Below are 23,554 nucleotides of genomic sequence, written 5' to 3'. Positions count from 1 at the left end.
ATAGTTTGAGTTACCTTCAACTGCTTTAAGAACTTTGCCCTTAGGTCTTTCCCAGTCAATAAAGAAAATATCTATAGTAAGTTGTGAAACCAGCAATTGTAAGAATTGCAAAGCCTAAGAAAGAAAAAGGAGAAATATAACAAGTAAGGACAGCGACAGCATATGGACAAAAAACAGTCATTGCATATGTCATTCGTTAAACGTAACAAGTAATATAATTGACTATACTTAAGACTGCAACTTTGTTACCAACTTTTGATACTTCTTCCTTTTTTTAATTTAAAAGCTTGGAATAATGGTAAGTCATGTGGTGATGTCTAAAATTATGACGAAAATACAGAGAAGTAACAAACTCCAAAAAGTTGACTAAGTATTTTCCCATAACTTATGAACCTGCATTATGAATTCCAATTCAACATAATATCCATAATTAATAAAATACTTGTTTGTCCCATGAAGACAGAATACTGATCTCTGAACGCTACAAGTATGTTTAAACATAATTATTTTAATCTGTCTTCTTTTTAATCGGGAATTGACAGCACTTACATTCTGCTTTAAGAGAGAACACTTGTTTTCTTGATGTGGTGTTATTTTATTTGGGTTTCTTTACACCTTTATCCTTAAAAGAATCATTTTCCATAGATCATCTTCCTTAGACATTTGTTTCCCTACAAAGACTCCACAAAATATATTTCTATGGAAAAATGACTTAATTCTTAGAATAAAATAATTGTTTACATCTATACACCAATAAAATGAACTGTACAAGATGTTTAAAAACAAGCCTACCGAAACTATATAGAAGTGCATGTTGAAATGCCTTTAATGCCTGAGGAAAAAATATTTACCTTTAAACTAAATGCACATGCTATGTATGTAACAAACTCTTCCTCTTGAGATGGAAGCGGTAACAGGACAGAGACAAACTGCTGAGCCTGTAATTGAGAAGTTACATTGAAATAGCATGGATGGCATATGTGAGAACACACTAAGTGCTTAAGAGGGAATAACATTTTGCAGAAAAAGATCAATATTTAATATGCAATCATTTTGAATTTGTAAAATACTTCAAGTGACTATTAAGCAGACTGCAAGTACAATGAATCCTAAAGAAAAGAAACAGGCGAACACAAAAAATTTAAGCACATGAAAAAGAACATGGTATAGAACTTGCCTCAATAGTCTGACCAGAAAGGCAACCAAAAAAAAAAAAAAAAGAAAAAAGAAATAAAATGAATTTCCGTGTAAAAATATATGCAATATAAATAGGTTTTCATAACACCCAAATCTGGAAAAACACTTACTTTGAAGAACACAAGCCAGTAAATCCCTGTGCCCACTGTGATGATAAAGAAAACGTTGGCAAGGTCTCCAGCATAAAACAGTAAGAACTTGAAAACTGTCTGCAATTATAAAAACACACTGTAGAGATCTGTAAAACTAATTAAGTAAACATATGTACATTCATATAAAATGTTATGCAGCTCACACTACAGGAAACTCTAGAACTGAAAAGTAGCCTCAAACAAAATTTTTCTACTGTCGTCATATATTTGTGGTATATTCAGTATCTCAAATTTCTAGATGTTAGTCTTTGTTCAAAGAAGAATTAATTTGAAAACTAAGTCCTGATCCTCAACTGATCAGAATAGCTCTCTAAATACCTTTATTTTTAGAAAAAGTATTTCCTAAATGACAACATCAGAATCAAAAAAAAAAAGCAAAAAAACTACTCCCTCCAGTGAGCCTAACTCCAAGCCACAGTTCAGTGCAGCTAGGTTAGAAATTATTTCAGTTACCTTAAGAAACATAACAGTTATATCACAGGGAATGATAGCAAAGGTCTCCTTAAAGGGAGGGAGATGGGTCCCTTTTTAGGTTGCCAGCTGTTTATACCTGCAAGTCAATTATAGAGCTTCCTGTACGCCTCTTCCAGCCTGCAGTCTTGAGAAGGGACCATAACACTGCAAGCCCACCCAACACACCCAATGCGATCTGAAAAGAAAGAAAAATCATTTGCAGATATTTAAAAAAAAAAAACACAAAATAAAAGTAAATCATTATATCGACAAATTAAAGGGAAATACAACTTACATCAGTCTGAATCTGAGCCTCTGACTGATTCATTTCATAACTGACTGAGAAGGAAACCTGAATATTAAGATACAAAAAGTAAATATGCATAGAAATTCTGAAATGCTACAAGCATTATAGACAGTGGTAGTTTTCACACTTTTAGTTGGTGGGAATTCCCGTCTAGGGCTACTATACAAGTACAACACATACCTTCTTTTACTGTATGCATCTGACCTGGTGTGCTTACAGTGCCAGGCTGAGTACTAGCATGTGCTCTGCTACGCTTAGGCCAGATTTTAGCAACATCATCTAGATGCCTGCTATCCGCAAGTTACTAGCTGTACCTAATTATAATCCTTTCAAATGTGCATAATTTTTTTTCCTTCTGAAGGAGACATCAAAAGTTTGATACTTCCCTTTTTATCAGTGTTGATCAAAAGTAACTTTACTGTAATTACACCAATACACAAAATCATAAAGCTAGCTCTTACATAGCTCAGATGCCAAATTTTTCCAGCTTGAATCAAAATAAAAATTGTCATGCAGCATCAAAATTGCTCCCTCTAGCTTAAACATCTATCTAAGACCTATTTTGAACTTTGGTCTGAAAGATTTGTACAAGGAAGACAAAACATTTGTCTTGGTTTTATAACATTCTGGCCTGAGTCTTTGTCACTGCAAGGCTAAAGTTAACAGAAGTATGATAATGAATACTATTTTTAATTCAGAAAGTTATGTCAGGGGATGTTTAGATTGGATATTAGGAAACATTTTTTCACTGAAAGGGTTATTAAACATTGGAACAGGCTGCCCAGGGAGGTGGTGGATTCACCATCCCTGGAGGTGTTTAAAAAAAGGGTAGATGGGGCACTTAGGGACATGGTTTAGAAGTGGCTCTTGTCAGGGTAGGTTAAAGGTTGGATTTGGTGATCTTAAAGGACCCTTCCAACCTCAGCAATTCTATGATTCTATGATTCTATGAAATATAACACAGCAGAGAGCAGGCAGGCTAAGAGGTTCCTCGAGTGCATGGAAGATAACTTCCTGACACAACTGGTAGGTGAACCTACCAGGGGAGGTGCCTCGCTAGACCTACTGTTGACAAACAGAGAAGGACTAGTGGGAGATGTGGTGGTCGGAGGTCGTCTTGGGTTTGGTGATCATGAAACGGTCAAGTTTTCAATTCGTAGTGATGTAAGGAGGGGGGTTAGCAAAACCTCCACCTTGGACTTCCAGAGGGCAGACTTTGGCCTGTTCAGGACACTGGTTGAGAGAGTCCCTTGCGAGACAGTCCTGAAGGGCAAAGGGGTCCAGGAAGGCTGGACGCTCTTCAAGAAGGAAATCTTAAAGGCCCAGGAGCAGGCTGTCCCCAAGTGTCGCAAGTTTAAAGGGTGGGGAAAATGGCCAGTCTGGATGAATAAGGAACTTCCGATGGGACTTAGGAATAAAAGGAGGGTTTACCACCTTTGGAAGAAGGGACGGGCAACTCAGGAGGAGTACAGAGATCTCGTTAGGTTATACAGAGAGAAAATTAGGAAGGCAAAAGCCTAGCTGGAGCTAAACTTGGCCACTAACATTAAGGACAACAAAAAAAGCTTTTATAAATACATCAACAAAAAGAGAGACAGGGAGAATCTCCATCCCTTACTGGATGCAGGGGGGAAAGTTGCAACCAAGGACGAGGAGAAGGCTGAGATATTTAATGCCTTCTTTGCCTCCGTCTTCAATAGTCAGACCAGCTATCCCCAGGGTATTCAGCCTCCTGAACTGGAAGATAAGGATGGAGAGCAGAACAACCCACCCATAATCCAGGAGGAAGTAGTCAATGATCTGCTTCTGCACCTAGACGCACATAAGTCTATGGGGCTGGATAGGATTCACCCAAGAGTACTCAGGGAGCTGGCGGGAGAGCTCACCAAGCCTCTCTCCATCATTTATCAACAATCGTGGTCAACAGGGGAGGTACCAGATGACTGGAGGGTGGCTAATGTGACGCCCATGTGCAAGAAGGGTCGGAAGGAGGATCCGGAGAACTACAGGCCTGTCAGCCTGACCTCGGTACCAGGAAAGATCATGGAGAGGATCATCTTGAGTGAGCTCTCACGGCAAGTGCAGGGCGGCCAAGGGATCAGGGCCAGCCAGCATGGGTTTAGGAAAGGGAGGTCCTGCTTAACCAACCTGATCTCTTTCTGTGACCATGTGACCCACCTTCTGGATGCGGGGAAGGCTGTGGACATTGTCTATCTGGACTTTGGTAAGGCCTTTGACACTGTCCCCCACAGCATTCTCCTGGAGAAGCTGGCGAATCATGGCATAGGCAAGCGTACTCTTCTCTGGGTAAAAAACTGGCTGGATGGCCATGCCCAGAGAGTTGTGATTAATGGGGTGAAATCCTCCTGGCGGCCGGTCACCAGTGGTGTCCCTCAGGGCTCAGTTTTGGGGACAGTTTTGTTTAATATCTTTATCAATGATCTGGATGAGGGGATTGAGTGCACCCTCACTAAGTTTGCAGATGACACCAAACTAGGTGGGAGTGTTGATCTGCTTGAGGGTAGGAAGGCTCTACAGAGGGACCTGGACAGGCTGGATCAATGGGCTAAGGCCAACTGTATGAGGTTTAATAAGGCCAAGTGCCGGGTCCTGCATTTTGGTCACAACAACCCCAAGCAACGCTACAGATTTGGGGAAGAGTGGCTGGAAAGCTGCCTGGCAGAAAAGGACCTGGGGGTGCTGGTGGACGGCCAGCTTGACATGAGCCAGCAGTGTGCCCAGGTGGCTAAGACGGCCAACAGCATTCTGGCTTGTATCAGGAATAGCGTGGCCAGCAGGAGTAGGGAAGTGATGATGCCTCTGTACTCGGCACTGGTGAGGCCTCACCTCGAGTACTGTGTTTGGTTCTGGGTCCCTCTGTACAAGAGGGACATTGAAGTGCTGGAGCGTGTCCAGAGGAGAGCTACCAGGCTGGTGAGGGGTCTGGAGACCAGGTCATATGAGAAGAGGCTGAGGGAGCTGGGAATGTTTAGTTTGGAGAAGAGGAGGCTGAGGGGAGACCTCATTGCCCTCTACAACTACCTGAAAGGAGGTTGTAGAGAGGTGGGTGTTGGCCTCTTCTCCCAAGTGAATAATGACAGGAGCAGAGGAAATGGTCTGAAGCTGTGGCAGGGGAGGTTTAGATTAGATATTAGGAAGAATTACTTTACTGAAAGAGTGGTCAGGCACTGGAACAGCCTGCCCAGGGAGGTGGTTGAGTCACCATCCCTAAAGGTATTTAAGAAACGTCTAGATGTGGCACTTCAGGGCATGCTCTAGTGACAGAGATTGTGGGGGAGGGGGTTGTGTATGTATGGTTGGACTCGATGATCTCAAAGGTCCTTTCCAACCATGAAGATTCTATGATTCTATGATGCTGTGATTCTAATTTAGCATTATACAACCAACTGTAAAATTCTAAGTATTTTAAGTTAAAGAACACTCAAGATAAATTAAAAAGAAAATACTTCTAACTGCTTTGTTTCAAAAGCTTTAAGTTTTAGTCAAAACTTGCAACTTCAAAACTGAGCAGAACTAGAAACCGCTTATTGTATTTTTATAACCCCTCCAAAAACGTTCGCTCAACTGGAATTCCAACAGAACTACAGGTATGATTAACAGATCAGTTCAATTAAGATAGCACAAAGATCTCACCATCACACTCTGGGTTTCAGGGTTTTGGACAAGCACATCTGTGTAAGCAACAGTAATTAGAGGAGGGTAGATCATTCCTCTCTGAGTATGGGATACCAGACGAATACTGCAGAAATACAAACAGCGTATTATTTCTAATACAGAAAATGGACGAGTTGCTTGGAAAGTATTAATTGAAACTTGTACTAATAAGAAAATACTAAATGACACAGAACAACCTGATTAATAAAATGTGAGTTTCAAACCCAATGACACGACAATTCACATTTTAAAAGCAACCGGAGTGCATAAAGGCATGTACACAAATATATAAAAAGCTGGGAAGGACTGTTTATTTGTAAGAAAATACCTGAATCAATCTTTACCTACTGCTCACGTTATGATAGCTACAACTGAAGTCAATTGCAAAAGATCACTTTTCTCAAAACATTACAGAATGACCTTTTCTATGTGTATTTTGAATCTGTAGCATCATCATTTTTTTTTGAAGTGGAGGTGGGAGGGAGTTCCCCTAAGATACAAAGCTAATCCTTATTTTTTGAAATAATGTAATACAAAATTCTCAGCAAATGGAGTTAGTACATTAATCTTCAAGATGATTACTTCTACGGATCAGTACTCAGTGCTACTCAGCAATCTTTTTAACTAACAAGTTCTGAAGCAGAGCTGAAGGAAAAGGGAGATCTCGATTTTGACAGTCATCTCAGAGGAAGACATTACATAAAGGAGAAGAAAAAAAAAGGTTCTTCCAAAACATATTCCAGATGAGATTAACCATCAATAATGACCCTAACAGGTAGTCTCATAATTTCAGTTAAATAACTACAAGCCTGTTCTGGATTGTATAACAGAATAGGCAACAGTTTTTAAAAATACTGCAAAAAAGAGCATGGAGTATGAAATAGCATCCTTGTGTAGTCATCAACATACACATCGAAAAAGAATTAACAGAGGAGATTTTAGTTCTTTCCAGATGACACCTGCTTCTAAGAGGTGACTGAATGCCTGCCAACTTGCATTATCCATACACAGTCTGATCCATCATACGTGGAAAGTAATCACAGTAATTTTAGCCCTCACAAGTCAGTGTTACGCTTTCTCACTCACTCAACAGAACAGCATATAGAAACTCTTGCTATTTCCAAGTACACAACGAAAAAATCAGCAGAGGACATATTAGAAACAACATAATAAAACAACTTTCTTTTAAGACGATAAAATGCAGACTGCACAAAATTGGCTTTATTTTCTACGTACTATATAGTATATGCAATTAATCACCTTATTGTTATTTTGCTAGCAATCCGAATTACTCTTGGTAGTTTTCCCAAGTCATTCTCTTTTCCACTTAGTGCATCCACCAAAAAAAATCGACGAGTCAAAAGCCAGTTGTTCATATTACTGCCTTTGAAAACACATGACAGTCACATAATATTTAAAAAAACTAATTCAACATGCAAAATGAATGAAATCTACTAGAAACAATACATATAACTGTAAAATACATACAACTATTCAGGATGTAAAATTCATAATTTTCAACTTAAAGAAATAAATAATGAAATTAGATTACTTTATTTGTGCATATTATTGATTGGGCTGGTGTATGCAACAAAGTCTGCACTTAACACCATTAGAATTTGCCCACAAAATATTAAAGTCTTAAAACAGAAACAAGTTATGGTGTGTTGCGGTATCTTTAAAAACATCTCAGTAACAGTAATTAATACTAATTCTTTCTATTTGCTGTTAGTCAGATTATTTTACTTCACAGAAATGTTACCATGACAGTCTTACCTTGATTAACAAACATTTCGCTGTATTGAAGATTCAAGTTTAAAACTGGCACTGCCCAAAGATTCTGTTGTCCGTTGTCACCATTATATTCAAGGAATAGGTCATAAAAGATTGGATTAGGAAAATCCAGCAAAATCTTGGAAACTGAAATTTTGCACTACAAGAAAAAAAATGTTAAAATAAAAGGATCCCTTGAGCCATTTAATGATTTTATCAAGTTGTGGATTCTTCCCCTAGAATCTGTCCCACCTAAAAGACAAGGCATTACAGCTATTTGCAAGCAGTTACAAAGTACTAATGGTTTTATACAAACATCTTGGAGATGATTGCAATTGACTAGAAAGACTAATGTGGAGAATGAAGCGCTGCTAACATTTTTCAACAGATTAGGAAAAAATATCCTACCAAACTTCACAGTCACAAAATTTAAACCAGCATAAACACTAAAGTCCAGAAACATAAACACTGAGGTCATGGAGTACTGTGTTTGGTTCTGGGCTCAGCAGTACAAGAGAGAAATGGAGCTACTTGATATAGTCCAGCACAGGCCACTAAGACGATGAAGAGGCTGGAGCATCTCTCCTATGAGGAAAGATTGAGAGAGCTGGGACTGTTTTCCCTGGAGATGAGAAGGCTTTGGGGGGATCTTATCAATGTATACAAATATCTGAAAGGAGAGTGTACAAGAAAAAGCCTGGCTCTTTTCAGCGATGCCCAGTGACAGGACCAGAAGCAATGGGCACAAACTGAAACATGAGGTTCCCTCTGAGCATCAGGAAATACTTTTTCACCATGAGGGTGACCGAGCACTGGCACAAGTTGCCAACAGAGGTTGTGGAGTCTCACTCCTTGGAGATATTCAAAAGCCATCTGAACATGGTCCTGGGCAACCTGCTCTAACAGGGAGTTGGACCAGACGACCTCCAGAGGTCCCTGCCTGTGATTGTGTGAAGAAATTAAATATGAAAGGAGGTAGTTTTTTGCATATGTGAACAATCATGCAGTCTTTAAATACTCATATAACACGTCCACCATGTTTTCTCAAAAGCTGTAGGAAACAAAAGTGATGCATGCAATCCATAAAAATAATTACATTAAAAAATACTCAGTAAGTTAGTATTTACTGGTATTTGTATTTAAATCCAGTAATATTTACTGTTGTTAATACTTTACAGCAGGTTCTACAAACTTAATATATCAAATACATAAGATTTTAAAAAATACAAAAAAAAGAATAACCGTACCCAACCAGTTCAATGACCCTAAATAGAAAATAAGTTCCCATTCTACTGAAATATGGATTAAACAACATTAAACAATATGGAGGAGTAAAAATATTTAACAAAGATTTGTCAAAATTATTTGGTAAACACTTAAGTTTTCAAGGACTAAAGTTTTGACAGGTATTACACTACAAGACTTTCACACCACCCAAACAGCAGGCAGAGTTTATATGTTTTCACACTTCAACACATGATGTGGGGAGTGGTTTTGAATGTAGACGAGTTAATAAACAATATTAATGGATATATAGGTATTAGATGCTGCGCACTTATGGAGATTTATAAAAATAAAGATGTTATTTCTCTCCCTTCCCCCCACCAAAGAGACTACCACCTCCCCATTTAACATGTAAATGACAAAAATTAACGAAGCTTTATTGCTGGCAGAACTGTGTCTGTGTCTGACTGAATTTAGTATCTAAGAATACAGAAGCTCAAGTGCTCTATCACCTCTCCCTTTCCTGGTGTTTAGTAAGGTGTGAAAACTCCAATAGTTTTTCCCATAGTTAAGACAACTAAAGAATCTCTTTCCTCTGATGAGTCATCTGTTCGATGAAAACTTGCCTTCAAGCTTATTATTGAATTCACTGACATCAAGCAATACATTAAAGAGTTAATGGGGACAACATACAGGCATGGCATGATTGCATATGCCTCCCTTCCACAGGAAACCTAGCCAAAGATGGAGGCAGGAAAATTAGAAGTTACAGTGCAAAATATATGGCTGTCAGAATTCAGGCATTGTGTTCTTCCACAGATAAGCCAGCAAATGCCAGTTCAATTTATTTTGATTATCTTATGTAGTAAACAAGCTTTGTGATGTATAGGCAAAAGATTTTTTAAAAATCCATTTATTTCACTCAATAATAAAGAAATTAAAATAAGTAACAGTTTCCCAAGAAAGAAGTCCACATTGCAGCTTATGGCTAAACTCCAGAGGTCTTTCATTATTCACTGAATTACCGATGATAAAAGCAACTTAATTCAAAATTCAGAATAGTATTCTTACTTACACTTTGTTCATAAGTTGTTCCAAATGCATAAGCTGCATTCAATTTAGTTTGGGTATCAGGACAAAGCTGAACAAAACATAATTATAATTAGGTTAATTCAAAGGTATCATTTTCTCACATGAAATATTCACAGGTACTCCAAGCAGTTTATGTATTCACAGTTCTCACAAAAGATATTTTGTTCTATTTTTTAAGAGAGGAATTGGTTTTGAAGAGTTAACATGATTATTTATTATACTAATATTGATGTTCTTAAAACTCTGTTTTAGCTTATTCATACTTGCATAGTATTTTTCAGTTCCATCACTGACTTTGAAATCTGTGGACGCCAGCATACAACCAGGCAAGAATAATCTTTCAGGGGACTGAATGTTCGAGGCACTGTGCTGCCTCAAGCTTTAGTAGTGGCTTCGGCTAAATTCAAGAATCCCATAAGAAAAGAACTCCACATTCATACTGCCCCTTTTCTCTTAAGCTAGCATTCTCAGAGCATCAAAGGTACCATGGCAAGTAACAGATTATTTTTTTTTCCTTTTTCAATGTAACTTTTACATTTTCTGCAGAGAACAATTCATTCTAAACAGAACCCAGAAAAACTGGCCAAATTCTAACTAAATGAGCATGGCACTTAGTGGAGGGCACAGCTATTTTCCCAAAATGAAAGTCAAGTCTAAACTTACCAAAAACACAATTCAATTAGGGTGCTACTGAAATTCTGGGAATCGCTAAAATTTATGCATTGAGGTTGCTTTAGCACTGCAATGTGTTATCATCACAATCTATTACATTAAAAGAGGCTTTCAATGGAAAAGCTATTCCTTTCCCATAGATTTTTATAGCTACTACTAAAAGCTCTACAGTTAGGAAATTAATGTGTCCCAATAAAACTTAAAATCTATGTCAGAATATCTCATTTTCTATGCACAGTAATTGGCTTTGTAACCTGTTTTCTCAGACACTAGTTTTCCTTAAAATTTGAGAGGCAGATGAAACACAGCTCATTCTGAGACAATAACAATAGCAGTCACTATCTAAATCCTGAATGTCAGCTGCTCTTCTGTAGATACTGGAGGATTTGAAGTGACCTGCTCTAAGAGTGACATGAAGAGCCTAGAAAAGAGGACAGACAATTCCCAATTGTTCTTGCCATTGTTCCTATTGTTGCCTGCCAAGGGAATTGCTGAGAGTGCCTAGATCACCACTGGACTGCTAAACAAGTTCTACGCTGCAACATGTTTCACAGCTGCCAATTTCTGCTGTTAGGCTAATTACTATTGCACTTTCCACTTTCTTCTTCCTAGCATTTTTCATACCCTATACAGCATGGTACTGCTGAAGTAGAATGTGCGTGTGCCACTGAAACCTGAGGGTAAAGTGTCCAAGGGTATTGTGAATCCTCTAGCCAGTGTTCCCTAATTCTATGTAAAGTCTCACAGCAAGTTTTTATAACGTCCTGTTATGAAAAAGCCAGGCAGATACTGGCCAAAGTATATATTTGATATTAAAACCAAAAGAAAGAAACAAACAAAAAATCCCAGGAGAACTGAAAGAAAATGGGGTGGTAGGTCAGTTTTCCTACCTCTCTTGATAGTAAAATAATCACTGATTTACTTGGAATCCCCATAATGTGTGAGCACAGTGACGGACATCCAATAGGGACATACTCCCAGAATTTTCTATAAAGTTATGTGGACTGATAGCTAAAAGAATATACTTTTCTCGCTAAGAAAAAGAGGGCTGATAATAAATTACATACAGGGGTAACTGTATGCTGAATGGAAGAAAGATATAGTTGGTTCTAAATGACTACTGCTGTTTTTCAGAGCTTTCCAATATTCCAAATTTATATTGGTCAAATCGATGAGGACAATGTTCCTGAATTTATACTTTTGATTTTGTAGAAATCATCCTGAGCAAGACTCAAGGGCTATATTCTCTAATCTAGCTCTATGGTTATTTTATGAACTCACTACGGTAGTAACCAAACTCTTGGGTTTTGTCTTAATTTGGCTAAAGGCAAACAGAACATTATGTTATCAACAAAAGATAATTAAAATCAAACGTACCTGTAAGATGCCTCCTTCCAAATTTTGCCACTTAAGAAAGTTTCCTGCTGCATCAAATGAGGCCGCTATAAATTGCAGCTTTACATCCTGACGATGAAAAAAGATAAAGAAACAATGAATCTGCCATAAAGCGGACAGACACATTTTAGTGATTGCTATCTCATCATTTGATGCTTCCCTAAAACTTTCAGCATGATGCTTCATTTCTTCCCTTTGATTTTATGTTTTTAATCTTGGTTTTGCTAGTTCACTTTTGTAAAAAAACATGCTTTACAATTCTACAGCTTTATCGGTGACATGGAAAAAGTTCCAAAGGAACTTCTATACTGTTAGACATGCGCTAAATGCATCAGAAATATATGCACATTTCTACTGTATACCAGGCTGGGATCTCGAGGGCTTCCAAGACCTTCAGTGTTAGGAAGAATAATGAGTATTTCAGTTGTTAAAAAAGAAGCTGCATTGCAACATTGTTTAATTTAAAATACAACCTTTTAGAATACAGCTGAAAAACCCTATTATTTTATTTCTGAGTCAGTAAGAAAAAGTTTGGCAGTATAACTGACAAACTGACAAGTTATCACTAGCACTACTTATTTTCTGTGATTAGCTTAACCTGAATAAACTATTCCAGTTACTCTAATTTTACAATGAATTTGTAAAATGAAACGCTTTATTGTTTGATTTACTGTTTGATTCCTTCTTACAAGCTACTTAAGCAGTCCATCCCTCCCAGGGATCGACACCTGGCTTTGTTAACATTGAAATTATTGTTTTCCTCACCTCTTTTTTTTTATTTATTTTCTTAATTCACTATAGGAACAGGAAAAGGCTGGAGTAATAAACTGAATCCATCACTGATACAATTCAGCTTGCAGAGATTTGTAACAGAGATATTAAGGTTGGTATAAATGAAGCATGGATAGAAATGTGTGTGTAAGCACCAGAAGCAACAGAAGGAAAGGGTTAAACACCGCATAGCAATAATGAAGAACACTGTTCCCAGCAATAAAGCTAAGAAATGGATTCTGATGAAACCATGGCACAGACAACTTGTCAGCAACAGATCATGAACTTTGGCACCAGGAGAATGGCAGCAAAGTTACAGTACCTCACGTATACCCCTCTTTTTCCAATTAACTCACCGGGAAAACTGACCAAAGGATGTACATATTTCAAACAAGGGAAAAAGACTTTGCTTCAGATTTATGGAGACTGAAAGAAACAAGACTCTGAAGCAAAGGACAATGCCAAAACTACTATTAACTCCTAAGGGGTATTAAAGATTTGTCTAATTACTAGTTTATCACTGCGAATCCAGAAGAACCTTGGGGACATAATGAAAACTTAATAGCTGACATCCCTTGCTCCTTGTGTCACACACAATTGATCCTGGTCAGAACCACTCAGGCAAGCATATCTTGGCCTTATGAGAATGTGGGTATGAGAGTGTGAGCAAAATAAATGTCTGAGCAAGTGAGTGTAAGTCAGCAAAATCATCCTACCTAGAGATTTTTTACATAAATACCACCTTCCTCTTCCGTAAGATCTCACACTGAGTTTTGTTACACTGTCTAAAAACTATCTTTAGTGGAGCCACATTTGCAATGACTCTAAACCTCTTTATGTGATTATGTACTCTTCCAAATGTCTGTTTTCCCATGTCTACTACCCAACACCTACCTTATCTGTTCCTTTAAAACTGAAGACTGTAGGGAAATGATTTGCCTCAAGCACTTGGGATGCTAATCCTGGTTGATCACCGTAATAGAGCCATGGAAGATTATGCCTCCTGAAAACAATTACAATGTTTTCTCTAAAGAAACATAATGTTTTGCATCAAAGAACATTTAGAATAATAATTTCCATAAAACACTATTAAAGATTAAAGTTATGGAAAAGGCAACTTACCAGAAGGCTATTGAATGAACAATGCCTAGCCTTGCTGTATTGACGTAAATATACTGAAATAAACCACAGGCATCAGTACTTGAAGAACTCAATGAATTCATATTCATTACACACATATTTCCAAGAGCTTGGCATGCTGTTAGATTGGAGTACAACTGCAGCGGAGAAACACAAGAACACAAAAAACTATTTATTTACCCCTCCTTTTGGTGAGGCAGTCATAAAACTAAACATTATCTGTAATAAGCCACTCTTAAACCCTCATTTTTACTTGAAAATAAGTTTGTTTTGTCAACACCTAATATTTTCTCCCAACTATTCAGGCTCTGTATTTTTATAGGTCTGCAGATGGCAGCGTGAAATCAATGCTCTCTTTTCCAGTTTATTTCAATTTAATCAGCTAGATGGTATGATGTGACAGAAATGTCAAAATCTGCATTTAGAAAACGATGTAAGAATCAAAATGTTTAACACCACTTCGGCTGTATGACAAAGATGACTCCATCAAAGACCTAAGACTGACAACTATAGTTGCATGTATCGTAAATGTCTTCTTTTCAGTTTTAGTACTTTTTCTATTCTGTTGTTGCTAAACTATGTTGCATTTATACCACTGTTCAATTGTGCCATGTGACAGGCAGAAGCGATGCCTGGCATCTGTATGCAGCGATCACTGCACTTTTATTAACCTGCCAACACCTATTGCCTTTGTGGGGGTCAGATCAGCAGCTGCACGTTACATTCAGGCAGCACCTCTGAAGAGCTGAGCAGGCTGACACAGACAAACAGAATAAACTTCAGTAAAAGTTTGCAAAAAAGAATGGGATAAGTAGGAGAATACATCTCAGAGCTGCGTGTATGAGATGGTGATGGGAGCAGCCGCAAAGGTGACCTGGGAAAATACTGAACAGAAGTCTGCTGAAATACTGGTAGAGAGAATGCCTGCCAGCCTGGGAAGTGCTAGCCTGGGAACTAAGCCTGGGAATCAGAAACATCCTTGAGAAGTGCAGCTGGGTACCTAAACACAAGAGACATCCTGAGATACCATCAATAAGCACGAAACTAAGGAACTGTAACAACAACTTATCATCTGGAAAGGTAAAAAATAGTCTGGAAAAGAGGGAAAACATTCTAAGAAAGTAGGAATTGGCAACTGCTATTGATTGATCTGCCTGAAAGAGTAGAAAAACAGTCTGGAAAAATAAAAACTGCTCTGAGAGAATATACAGCACTTAGACACACACAAGTCTATGGGGCTGGATGGAATGCACCCAAGGGTACTGAGGGACCTGCTGGAAGTGCTCACTGAGGCACCTTCCGTCATTTATCAGCAGTCCTGGCTAACTGAGGAGGTCCCAATTGACTGGAGGTTAACAAATGTGACGTCCATCTACAAGAAGGGCTGGAAGGAGGATCCAGGGAACTACAGGCCTGTCAGCCTGACCTTAGTGCCTGGGAATGTTATAGAACAGATCACGTGGCACACACAGGACAACCAGGTGATCAAGCCCAGTCAGCATGGATTCATGAAAGGCAAGTTCTGTTTGACTAAACTGATCTCCTTCTATGGCAAAGTGACCTGCTTAGTGGATGAGGGAAAGGCTGTGGATGTTTAACTGGACTTTAGTAAAGCCTTTGACACCATTTCCCACAGCATTCTCCTGGAGAAACTGGCTGCTTGTGGCTTGGATGGGTGTACACTTCTCTGGGTAAAAAATTGGCTGGATGGCTGGGCCCAAAGAGTTGTGGTGAATGGAGTTAAATCCAGCTGTCGGCTGGTCACAAGTGGCGTTCCCCAGGGCTCAGTATTGGGGCCTGTTCTGTTTAATATCTTTATCAACAATCTGGATGAGGGGATCAAGTGCCCCCTCAGTGAGTTTGCAGATGACACCAAGTTGGGCAGGAACATTGATCTGCTTGAGGGTAGGAAGGCTCTAGAGAGGGATCTGGACAGGCTGGATCCATGGGCCAAGGCCAATGGTATGAGGTTCAACAAAGCCAAGTGCTGGGTCCTGCACTTGGGTCACAACAACCCCATGCAGTCCTACAGACTTGGGGAAGAGTGGCTGGAGAGCTGCCTGGCGGAAATGGACCTGGGGGTGTTGGTTGACAGACGGCTGAGTATAAGCCAGCAGTGTGCCCAGGTGGCCAAGAAGGCCAATAGCATCCTGTCTGCAACAGGGGAGGTTTAGATTGGATATTAGGAAAAACTTCTTCACCAAAAGGGTTATCAAGCACTGGAACAGGCTGCCCAGGGAAGTGGTTGGAGTCACCATCCCTGGAGGTATTTAAAGGACATGTAGACGTGGTGCTTAGGGACATGGTTTAGTGGTGGACTTGGCAGTGCTAGGTTAATGGTTGGACTCCATGATCTTAAAGGTCTTTTCCAGCCCAAACGATGCTATGATTCTAACCCTTTGGGTTGTGATAGATTGAGAGAAAAGGTAGGGCCTGAGAAGTTAAAATCTGATTTTGAGGAGAGGAATATGGAAGGGAAATGTGATAACAGAGTTGGTAAAAAGCAGGCAGAGGCATATCCCCTTCACAAGTGTGCATGATTCTGTTGCCGCAGCCAGTCTCCCACCCATGGTTACTGCCACCCAGACCAATATAATGGTAAATAACACTTGCATACATAAATCAAAGCAAAGCTAAAAAGGATGGTTCTATGGCTATCCTCCATCGGAAAACAGAATGATTAACTGAAAGCCAAATAGGTAAAGACCAGCTGCCAATCAATACTGAATATGTAAGAAGTTAATTTTCTGAGTGATCCCTTACTGGATATACTCAATAACAGTTCACATACCTAACGACTATTGCAGGATTTTTTGTTTACCACCATTCACCTTGTGAAGATTCCAACCCTGGAGACTTGCGTTAACATCAACTAGCACTCAATATCCTTTATAAACACATTGTATGTATATTTTTTTCTTATCTACTGTCATCTCCAAATAAGATTGTTTAAAAATAAGCAAACTAACTTCCAAAAACTAAAGTGCCATGCTTTTACACAGAAAATCGCTTCTGTATAAAAAAGCAACCTGCAAAGGTTAATGAAACTCACCCAACAGGCAGAGGCTGAGGATTGCAGGTTTTTCAGAAACCATGCTGATGTCAGTGTTATACCCTGTAAAAAAGGAACTGCTTCACTGTCTTTGTTCAGAACAATTTATCCATAATGTAACAGTCTCGAAAACTATGTTAGCTAAAAGATGCTACTAATTTTTTTCTAGGAGCTCTCTGTCTTTTGTAAATGTCTAAATCAAACATACGCAACCACGTTCAAAACACAACCATAATGCAATAATTTGTTTCACTTCACTAAATTAGACAAAATACAGAGAACGAGGAAAAATATTTAACTTTTAACAGGCTGCCCAGAGAGGTGGTGGAGTCTCCTTCTCTGGAGACATTCAAAACCTGCCTGGACGAGTTCCTGCCCAGCCTGCTCCAGGTGAACCTGCTTTGGCAGGGGGGTTGGACGAGATGATCGCCAGAGGTCCCTTCCAACCCCTACCATTCTGTGATTCTGTAACACAGTAGACCACATACTACTTGTTTTGATATTAATTTAATTTAAATTACTTCCCTTTTTCAGTTTCCAAAAGGGCATGAATTTTATTAAAACGTATTCCATTAGAACAATGCTTGCCTGGTCTACATGTCCACGCTCTATCTTGATGCAAATTACCTTGCAATGACCGTGATCAGACAACAAACCACCAGCTTTGTTTTTCAGGAATGGAATTTAAAAGACTTTCTGAAAGTAAATAATGAGATAGCTTGAAAATATTTTAGAATAAACACACTTACTATCTGTCCAAAACGAACAGTTGCAACTCCCTTTGGGGGTAAGCTGTCGCTAGCACTGAAACACAATCCCCCAGTCTGAAATAAAAAAACAACCCAAAAATAAAAAAAATGGAATTTTATACATTTATCAACATAACTTTTCTTTTTCTGAGCTTCTGTACAATAAGCATTCTTCTACTTACTAAAATGTTTGGGCTGCTGCAGTCACAAGACTTGCTTGCATTGATGAATGTTTGTTCACACCTTACACACCTATGGATCACAAACATGAAGAATACACTTAAAATGTAGTTAAGTATGAGATTTAGTACTTAGTGAAATCTGATGACATAGTATGCCTGGTAACACTGCCAGCATCTTCAGCAGTCCAAACTGAAATCCAAAAGACATTATGATTTGTTTCTACTGTCAGTGAAGTAGAAAAGAATCGAAATAGTTAATTATCAAAGTAAGAATTCTGGTTTTGCTTCCAATCCAAAGCTTGCTTCTTAGTCACACTACAGCAAAACAAACCAAGCTGCTGGTCATATAAGGACTTCGGTGAACAAAAAACATATTGAGTTTGATATGGGGTTGAGGATTTCCAATTCACTGCTTTTAAAACTGTCATCCCAAAGACACAGACTGTTCCTCAAGACTATTCCATTTAAAAAGAACACAAGTTCAACTTTATCATCACAAAAAGCAAACAATACTCACCTATTTCCTGATACATCTGAAGCAGAGAACGATTTCTCACTTCCATTACAAAGTATGCACAATGCTTCATTAAGCAAAATGCCATCGATACTTCTTTCCACTAAGTTGAAAAGAAAAGCAACTCTGATAAAATTGCATGATGCACAGTGTCACACATGTTAAGAAAAGTGTGAAAAAATGAAGCGTCTAAGCAGATCTAACATAAATGCAAAGATTTTATTTAAAAAAAAATCAAGAGCACAACTTGGAAGTAACAACCACTATAAATACACATTCATATATGTATATGTGCATTGTCTATAGCTATGCACATGCACTCTACTTTTAATGAGAAATGCAATATTTCATGTCCAGTTTTGCTGTTCCTTTGTGATTTATTCTGAACGAAATTTCAAACTAAGGCTTCACTGCAAAGCTAAAACTTAAAATATCAAGTTTATGAATTACTGGGAAAAAATATTTTTAATTTTAATCTGAAATAATTCATGCAAATATGACAAATTCTAAGTTTCAAAACCACGTCTTCCAGCAAATTAATCATTTGGCAAGAGATTTCAAGTATAATTATTAAAAAAAAAAAAAGGTACAAAGAAAATCAAAATAATTACAATACTAATGTTCTTTCTGCATGTTAAATTACAGAATCAGCTTTGCTCTCAGTATTTTACCTACATTTACCTACATTTACCTACATATCTACATTAAAGTCTTGGAATGTATTTTGTAACACTTATAAAGCTTAAGGGAGATGATTTGGTATTCACACTTTTACAGATTCCTTTTAAATTAGTGATCTGGAAAAGACTGATTCTCCAGTATACTCTGTTAGAAATGTAACCAAAGTGGACATTACTAATACTTATTCAAAGAATTATGGGTACACAGAAAGTCTTTTCCATCCCGTGCCTTTGAAAATAAGGAAAACTAGAGCTCCCAAGAGCTTTTTTTTTTTTTACAGCCTTTGTGAAATTTCTACTTTGCTCTTAGTTTATTACTATGCAAGATAAGCAAAAATATAGTTAACTGACACTAAAGTTAAAATTAATTTTCTATGTCTATTGAAATTCATCTGCAACTACTAGAGAGCATCAAGGAAGAGGCAGATATAGGGAAGCATTTACAGGAAATCAGAGACATAGGCATGTGTCTCAGGGAGGCGTGAAATCCACTGATACTAATGCTGAGTAGTTTACTTGGCTTGCTCAGGCTATTCTGTTCTACCTACTTATATACGTGTAATTCCTGTACCGTGAAGTACTTATGCATTATGTCCTTCAAAATATTTTAATGTTTTTTCTTAGTCTATGTTGACATTGTTTTTAACCAAATTTTAATGCTTCCACCCAGTACCCACCAGCTTAAAGGAAGTGACACACCAGTATTCATTTTTTGAATGTTTGCATAATAGTTTTTATTGCAATGAACAACAGTACAGATTTATCTGCTGTCTTTCAGGAATGAGGTTTAAGATCAAGAAGAACATGAATTTTTACATTAGATATGTAAACATATGTTAAATTTCCTTTCTTATTGAATAGAAGAGCAAGTCTTAATAAACTCAAATATCTAAAATAAGGCCTAATATCTCATAACTTGCATATATTTCTTACCTAATATTTCATTATGGAGGCATTTACATTTTCCTTCTGAAGTTAGGCCTTTAGGGCAAGTAATACAATTCCATCCATCTTGAGTAACTCCGCTCTAAAACAAAATGTTATCATTTTCAAAAATATAGACATCGCCAAATATCTGTAAAGAATGCCCGATCCAGATGTTATTTACTAGAGAACATGTTCAGATACAACAACACTGCTAACATTCATGAAGCTTCTGAAAATAAAAAAAAGGCTAAAGATCTGGAAAAAGTAATTCCTGTGCAGACATAGACTAAAAAAAATGTTCTTAAGTTTTTCTGAACCCATTAGCTAACACACTTTAGAGAAGATAAGAGTTGATTAAAAGTGGAAGGTTTCAAAAAAGATGTAGAGGTTCTACACTGGGAAAAAAAAATCAATACACATAACAATGCATAAATAGGTATATTTGCATATAAATATACAGAACTAATAGAAATGGAGGAGTTTTAAGTGAAGCAGCTAATATAATTGCATGGAATTTTGCATGTACTCAAACAGTTCACATCCACACTTATTTTATACTAAGCTAATGAGGAAAATGAAGATAACTTCTCATCCCCAGGTGATACTGATGCTATTCCTTTCTCTACTATCATCATTTTATCTTTGCATAGGACTTGACATAGAATCAAAGACAAATGCCACCATTACAGGAAAGAGAAAGAAACAGCAGAATGATCAAAACACCAACGGATATTTGTCAATGTCTTTGTCTAACATAGCATGAAGATGGAAAGAAAAGGAAAATTACCTACATTACCCATTAGCCATAAAACACGTAACCTACAATTAAGCTTCTCTCTTCTTCTACAGTTATTGGAGAGAAAGAAGTATTCAGGAAAGCTTTCACCCTGAAAACTTGTTTTTGATGGAGAAAAATTATTTCTCTATTTACTATAGTGTGAAAAAGCTGGTTAAGCCTGGTGCCTCTGGCTCAACGCTGTGAATATGACCCAAAATCATAGCTTAATTTGTCAGGAAAGGTAGAAAGAACGGGCCACACTACAAAGATATATACAATTAAAGTAACACAATAGCAACAGCTCATTTTGAGGTAAAAAGATAAAGTATCAGGGACTATGAAGATACAGCCTAAATATTACAATAGTAGGATTTATATAAATAATAAAATAAGATATCTATGAACTGAAAAGCATCTTTGGCATTCTATAAAACAGTGGTCTCCAGGCAAGGATAACATAACATGAAGTAGAAAAGAAAAGCAGTGGAAGAAAATTAAACATTTAAAATATTCTTACTTTGTCTGTGGGGTCAAATTTACAATGAAAAAATGCTTATTTATTTATTTATTATTATGGCAAGGTATGAAAAGTTCAATACTTACCTTATTTTCTGGGCATTTTTCACAAATAATGGAGGACCCACCATTACTAGAAACCGTCCTGTATCCTGTTTGACATACACATGAACTACCTGAAAAAAAATCAAATACACTTTTAATCTATATAAAACCGATTTTTTTTTCACAGAATACTAAGAACAACTGCTATTGTTCTCAAGAGATCAATATAGATTATTAGACAGACAAATAAAACATCCAAGTGAGATGTGCATGAATGCCATCTTGCTTTTTAAAAAATGTTCATATTACAGTTTGTCCAAAGATATTTTAGAAGATGTTACTAGGCTGACTGTTATACCAGGGCAGAACTGGAACCCAGCGCTTGTGGTTTTGTGGGGTTTTTTTAAACTAAACTGTATCAGTTGGTTTAATAACTATCATGGACCTCTCTCCATATTTTCACACATACACTACAAACCAAAATTGATTCTATGTACTAATAAACTGTATTTATTATTATTTAAGCTTATTGAATTGTGCATGTAAAATTAATGTAAAATTCTATGAAAAGTTTTATAACCTTAAAGTACATCCTTGTGAGATGAGTTTTACAGAAACAGCTTTGGTTCAAATGATCAACCATTTATACTTCACTATAAAGAAGAAAAAGCCCAATAGGATTAGATCAATGAAAATACTTGAGTTGTGACATTCACTGTGATGATATGTTAATTTTTAGGCTTGTTGCTTAGAAGCAGAAGCCACGGTGATGAGCCATGGAGTGCACAGTCAGACTTGTGCAATCCCAAATGGAATTCAGACAAGATGCAAACAGCAGACTGAGCGGCAGCTAACTACACTGCTCCAGTCAGATGTTGTGGAAAAAATGAAATCCTTGGCATCCCCCTGGAATTTCTCTCTCCTTGAAGCCCTTGAGTTAGAGGAAGATTCAAGCCTATAAGGGAGTTATGGATCTATACATCCACATTATCAGGGCATCTGAGAACTATTACTGTGCATTTCTTTCTGCAAGTAAAGTACAGGGCTACTCTTTTAAGAAACTGTGATGGTGGTGGAAGAGGTGACCAGCTGTTACACAGCAGTTGTGAACAAAGCCCTCCAGATCACTGCATCTGACTGAGGTACCAGTTATGAAGAGAGATGCTGTTGGGTCTTAGTCTCAAATTTGTTTCTGTACACACAACACCGAACTCCCACTTCTCTTGGACTGCATATTTAGAAAAGATGGACACTATCATACCATGTTATCTCCTAAAGAAAGCAAACTACCATCTGTATTTTTCATTTAGTCCTGTGAAGGTGTGTTGTGTATGCAATGCTCCAAGTTCCCACATGGGATGTGGATTAGTATGCGCATGGCTTGAAGATGTCAGATAGTTAACATCTCAGATATTCATGTTTTGACAAGGAGTTTCGAGTCACGGAAGGGTTTGAGAATATAAATTCAGGACCCTATGGAATTTTACTGATGAAAATGTGAATACCTATAACCATACAAATGCCTGAGAAAAGAAAGATTATGAAAAAAGGTCTGTTGGTGTTTCTCTGGGATGTCTCTCAGAGGCAGGTACCAAAGTTGTGCTGTGGCCACCTATGTCTTTGCGGGATCCTGGCCCTTTCCGCTGCCCTGTCAGACTTGCGCAGCACAGCTGTTTGACCGCCAAACCTGAGCCCAAATTTTGTACCTCCCGCTGCCGGAGGGCGGATCTCGGCGGGAGCTGACACCTGACCCTAAGCTCCGCCGGCCCCGGGCCCCGGGCCGCCCCGCCTCCCCCCGCCCGGCAGGGCCGGGTCGCTCACCGCCGGCGCTCTGTCGCTGGTGGGGCCCGCAGGGCCCGCAGGCCAGGCGGGAGATGTCGAAGTAGCGGGTGTCGCCGCAGTCGCCGGGCCGCTGAAGCGGGAGGGAGAAGCCGCGGGCGGGCGGCGGCGGCGCCGCCATCGCCAGGAGCAGCGCGGCGGCGGCGGCCCAGCGCCACGGCGTCGCCATAGCTACCCGCGGCCTCCGGCGGCGCGCCCTGATTGGTCACTCGCCTGTCGTACGGCAAGGGCGAGGGGCCCGCGCAGAAGGCGAAGCGTTCGAGCCGGGGGCCGGGGCGGGCGGGAATCCCAGGCACAGACTGGGCGGAGAATGGGTTGTGGGGCGGCCCTGAGGAGAAGGACTTGGGGTGCTGGTGGATGAGAAGCTCAACATGAGCCGGCAATGGGCACTCGCAGCGCAGGCCAACTGTTTCTTGGGCTG

General features: G+C 38.6%; 1 protein-coding gene across 2 annotated transcripts in view; it reads right to left on the bottom strand.

Moving 5' to 3' along the window:
- Positions 1-23,325, bottom strand: part of TMEM67 (transmembrane protein 67) — a 36,684-nt gene extending 13,359 nt beyond the window's left edge. The window contains exons 1-19 of one of the 2 annotated variants that reach the window (XM_063327193.1): positions 23,116-23,325; positions 21,337-21,425; positions 19,962-20,055; positions 18,352-18,451; positions 17,835-17,904; positions 17,653-17,727; positions 16,904-16,966; positions 13,834-13,988; positions 13,606-13,714; positions 11,923-12,009; positions 9,857-9,922; positions 7,561-7,717; positions 7,045-7,168; positions 5,764-5,869; positions 2,098-2,154; positions 1,900-1,998; positions 1,308-1,406; positions 852-938; positions 15-114 (exon numbers count right to left, since the gene is read on the bottom strand). In XM_063327193.1, coding sequence (XP_063183263.1) covers positions 15-114; positions 852-938; positions 1,308-1,406; positions 1,900-1,998; positions 2,098-2,154; positions 5,764-5,869; positions 7,045-7,168; positions 7,561-7,717; positions 9,857-9,922; positions 11,923-12,009; positions 13,606-13,714; positions 13,834-13,988; positions 16,904-16,966; positions 17,653-17,727; positions 17,835-17,904; positions 18,352-18,451; positions 19,962-20,055; positions 21,337-21,425; positions 23,116-23,302 — 1,924 coding nt within the window. In that variant the 5' untranslated portion in view covers positions 23,303-23,325. The remainder of the gene's footprint in view (positions 1-14; positions 115-851; positions 939-1,307; positions 1,407-1,899; positions 1,999-2,097; positions 2,155-5,763; positions 5,870-7,044; positions 7,169-7,560; positions 7,718-9,856; positions 9,923-11,922; positions 12,010-13,605; positions 13,715-13,833; positions 13,989-16,903; positions 16,967-17,652; positions 17,728-17,834; positions 17,905-18,351; positions 18,452-19,961; positions 20,056-21,336; positions 21,426-23,115) is intronic. The other variant, XM_063327194.1, reaches the window with a different exon arrangement.
- Positions 23,326-23,554: the final 229 nt, after the last annotated feature.

The sequence above is a fragment of the Chroicocephalus ridibundus genome, chromosome 2, assembly GCF_963924245.1.
Source record: "Chroicocephalus ridibundus chromosome 2, bChrRid1.1, whole genome shotgun sequence".
Taxonomy (NCBI): domain Eukaryota; kingdom Metazoa; phylum Chordata; class Aves; order Charadriiformes; family Laridae; genus Chroicocephalus; species Chroicocephalus ridibundus.
The sequence above is the reverse complement of the archived record's forward strand: the minus strand, read 5'-3'. Positions and strand labels throughout refer to the sequence as shown.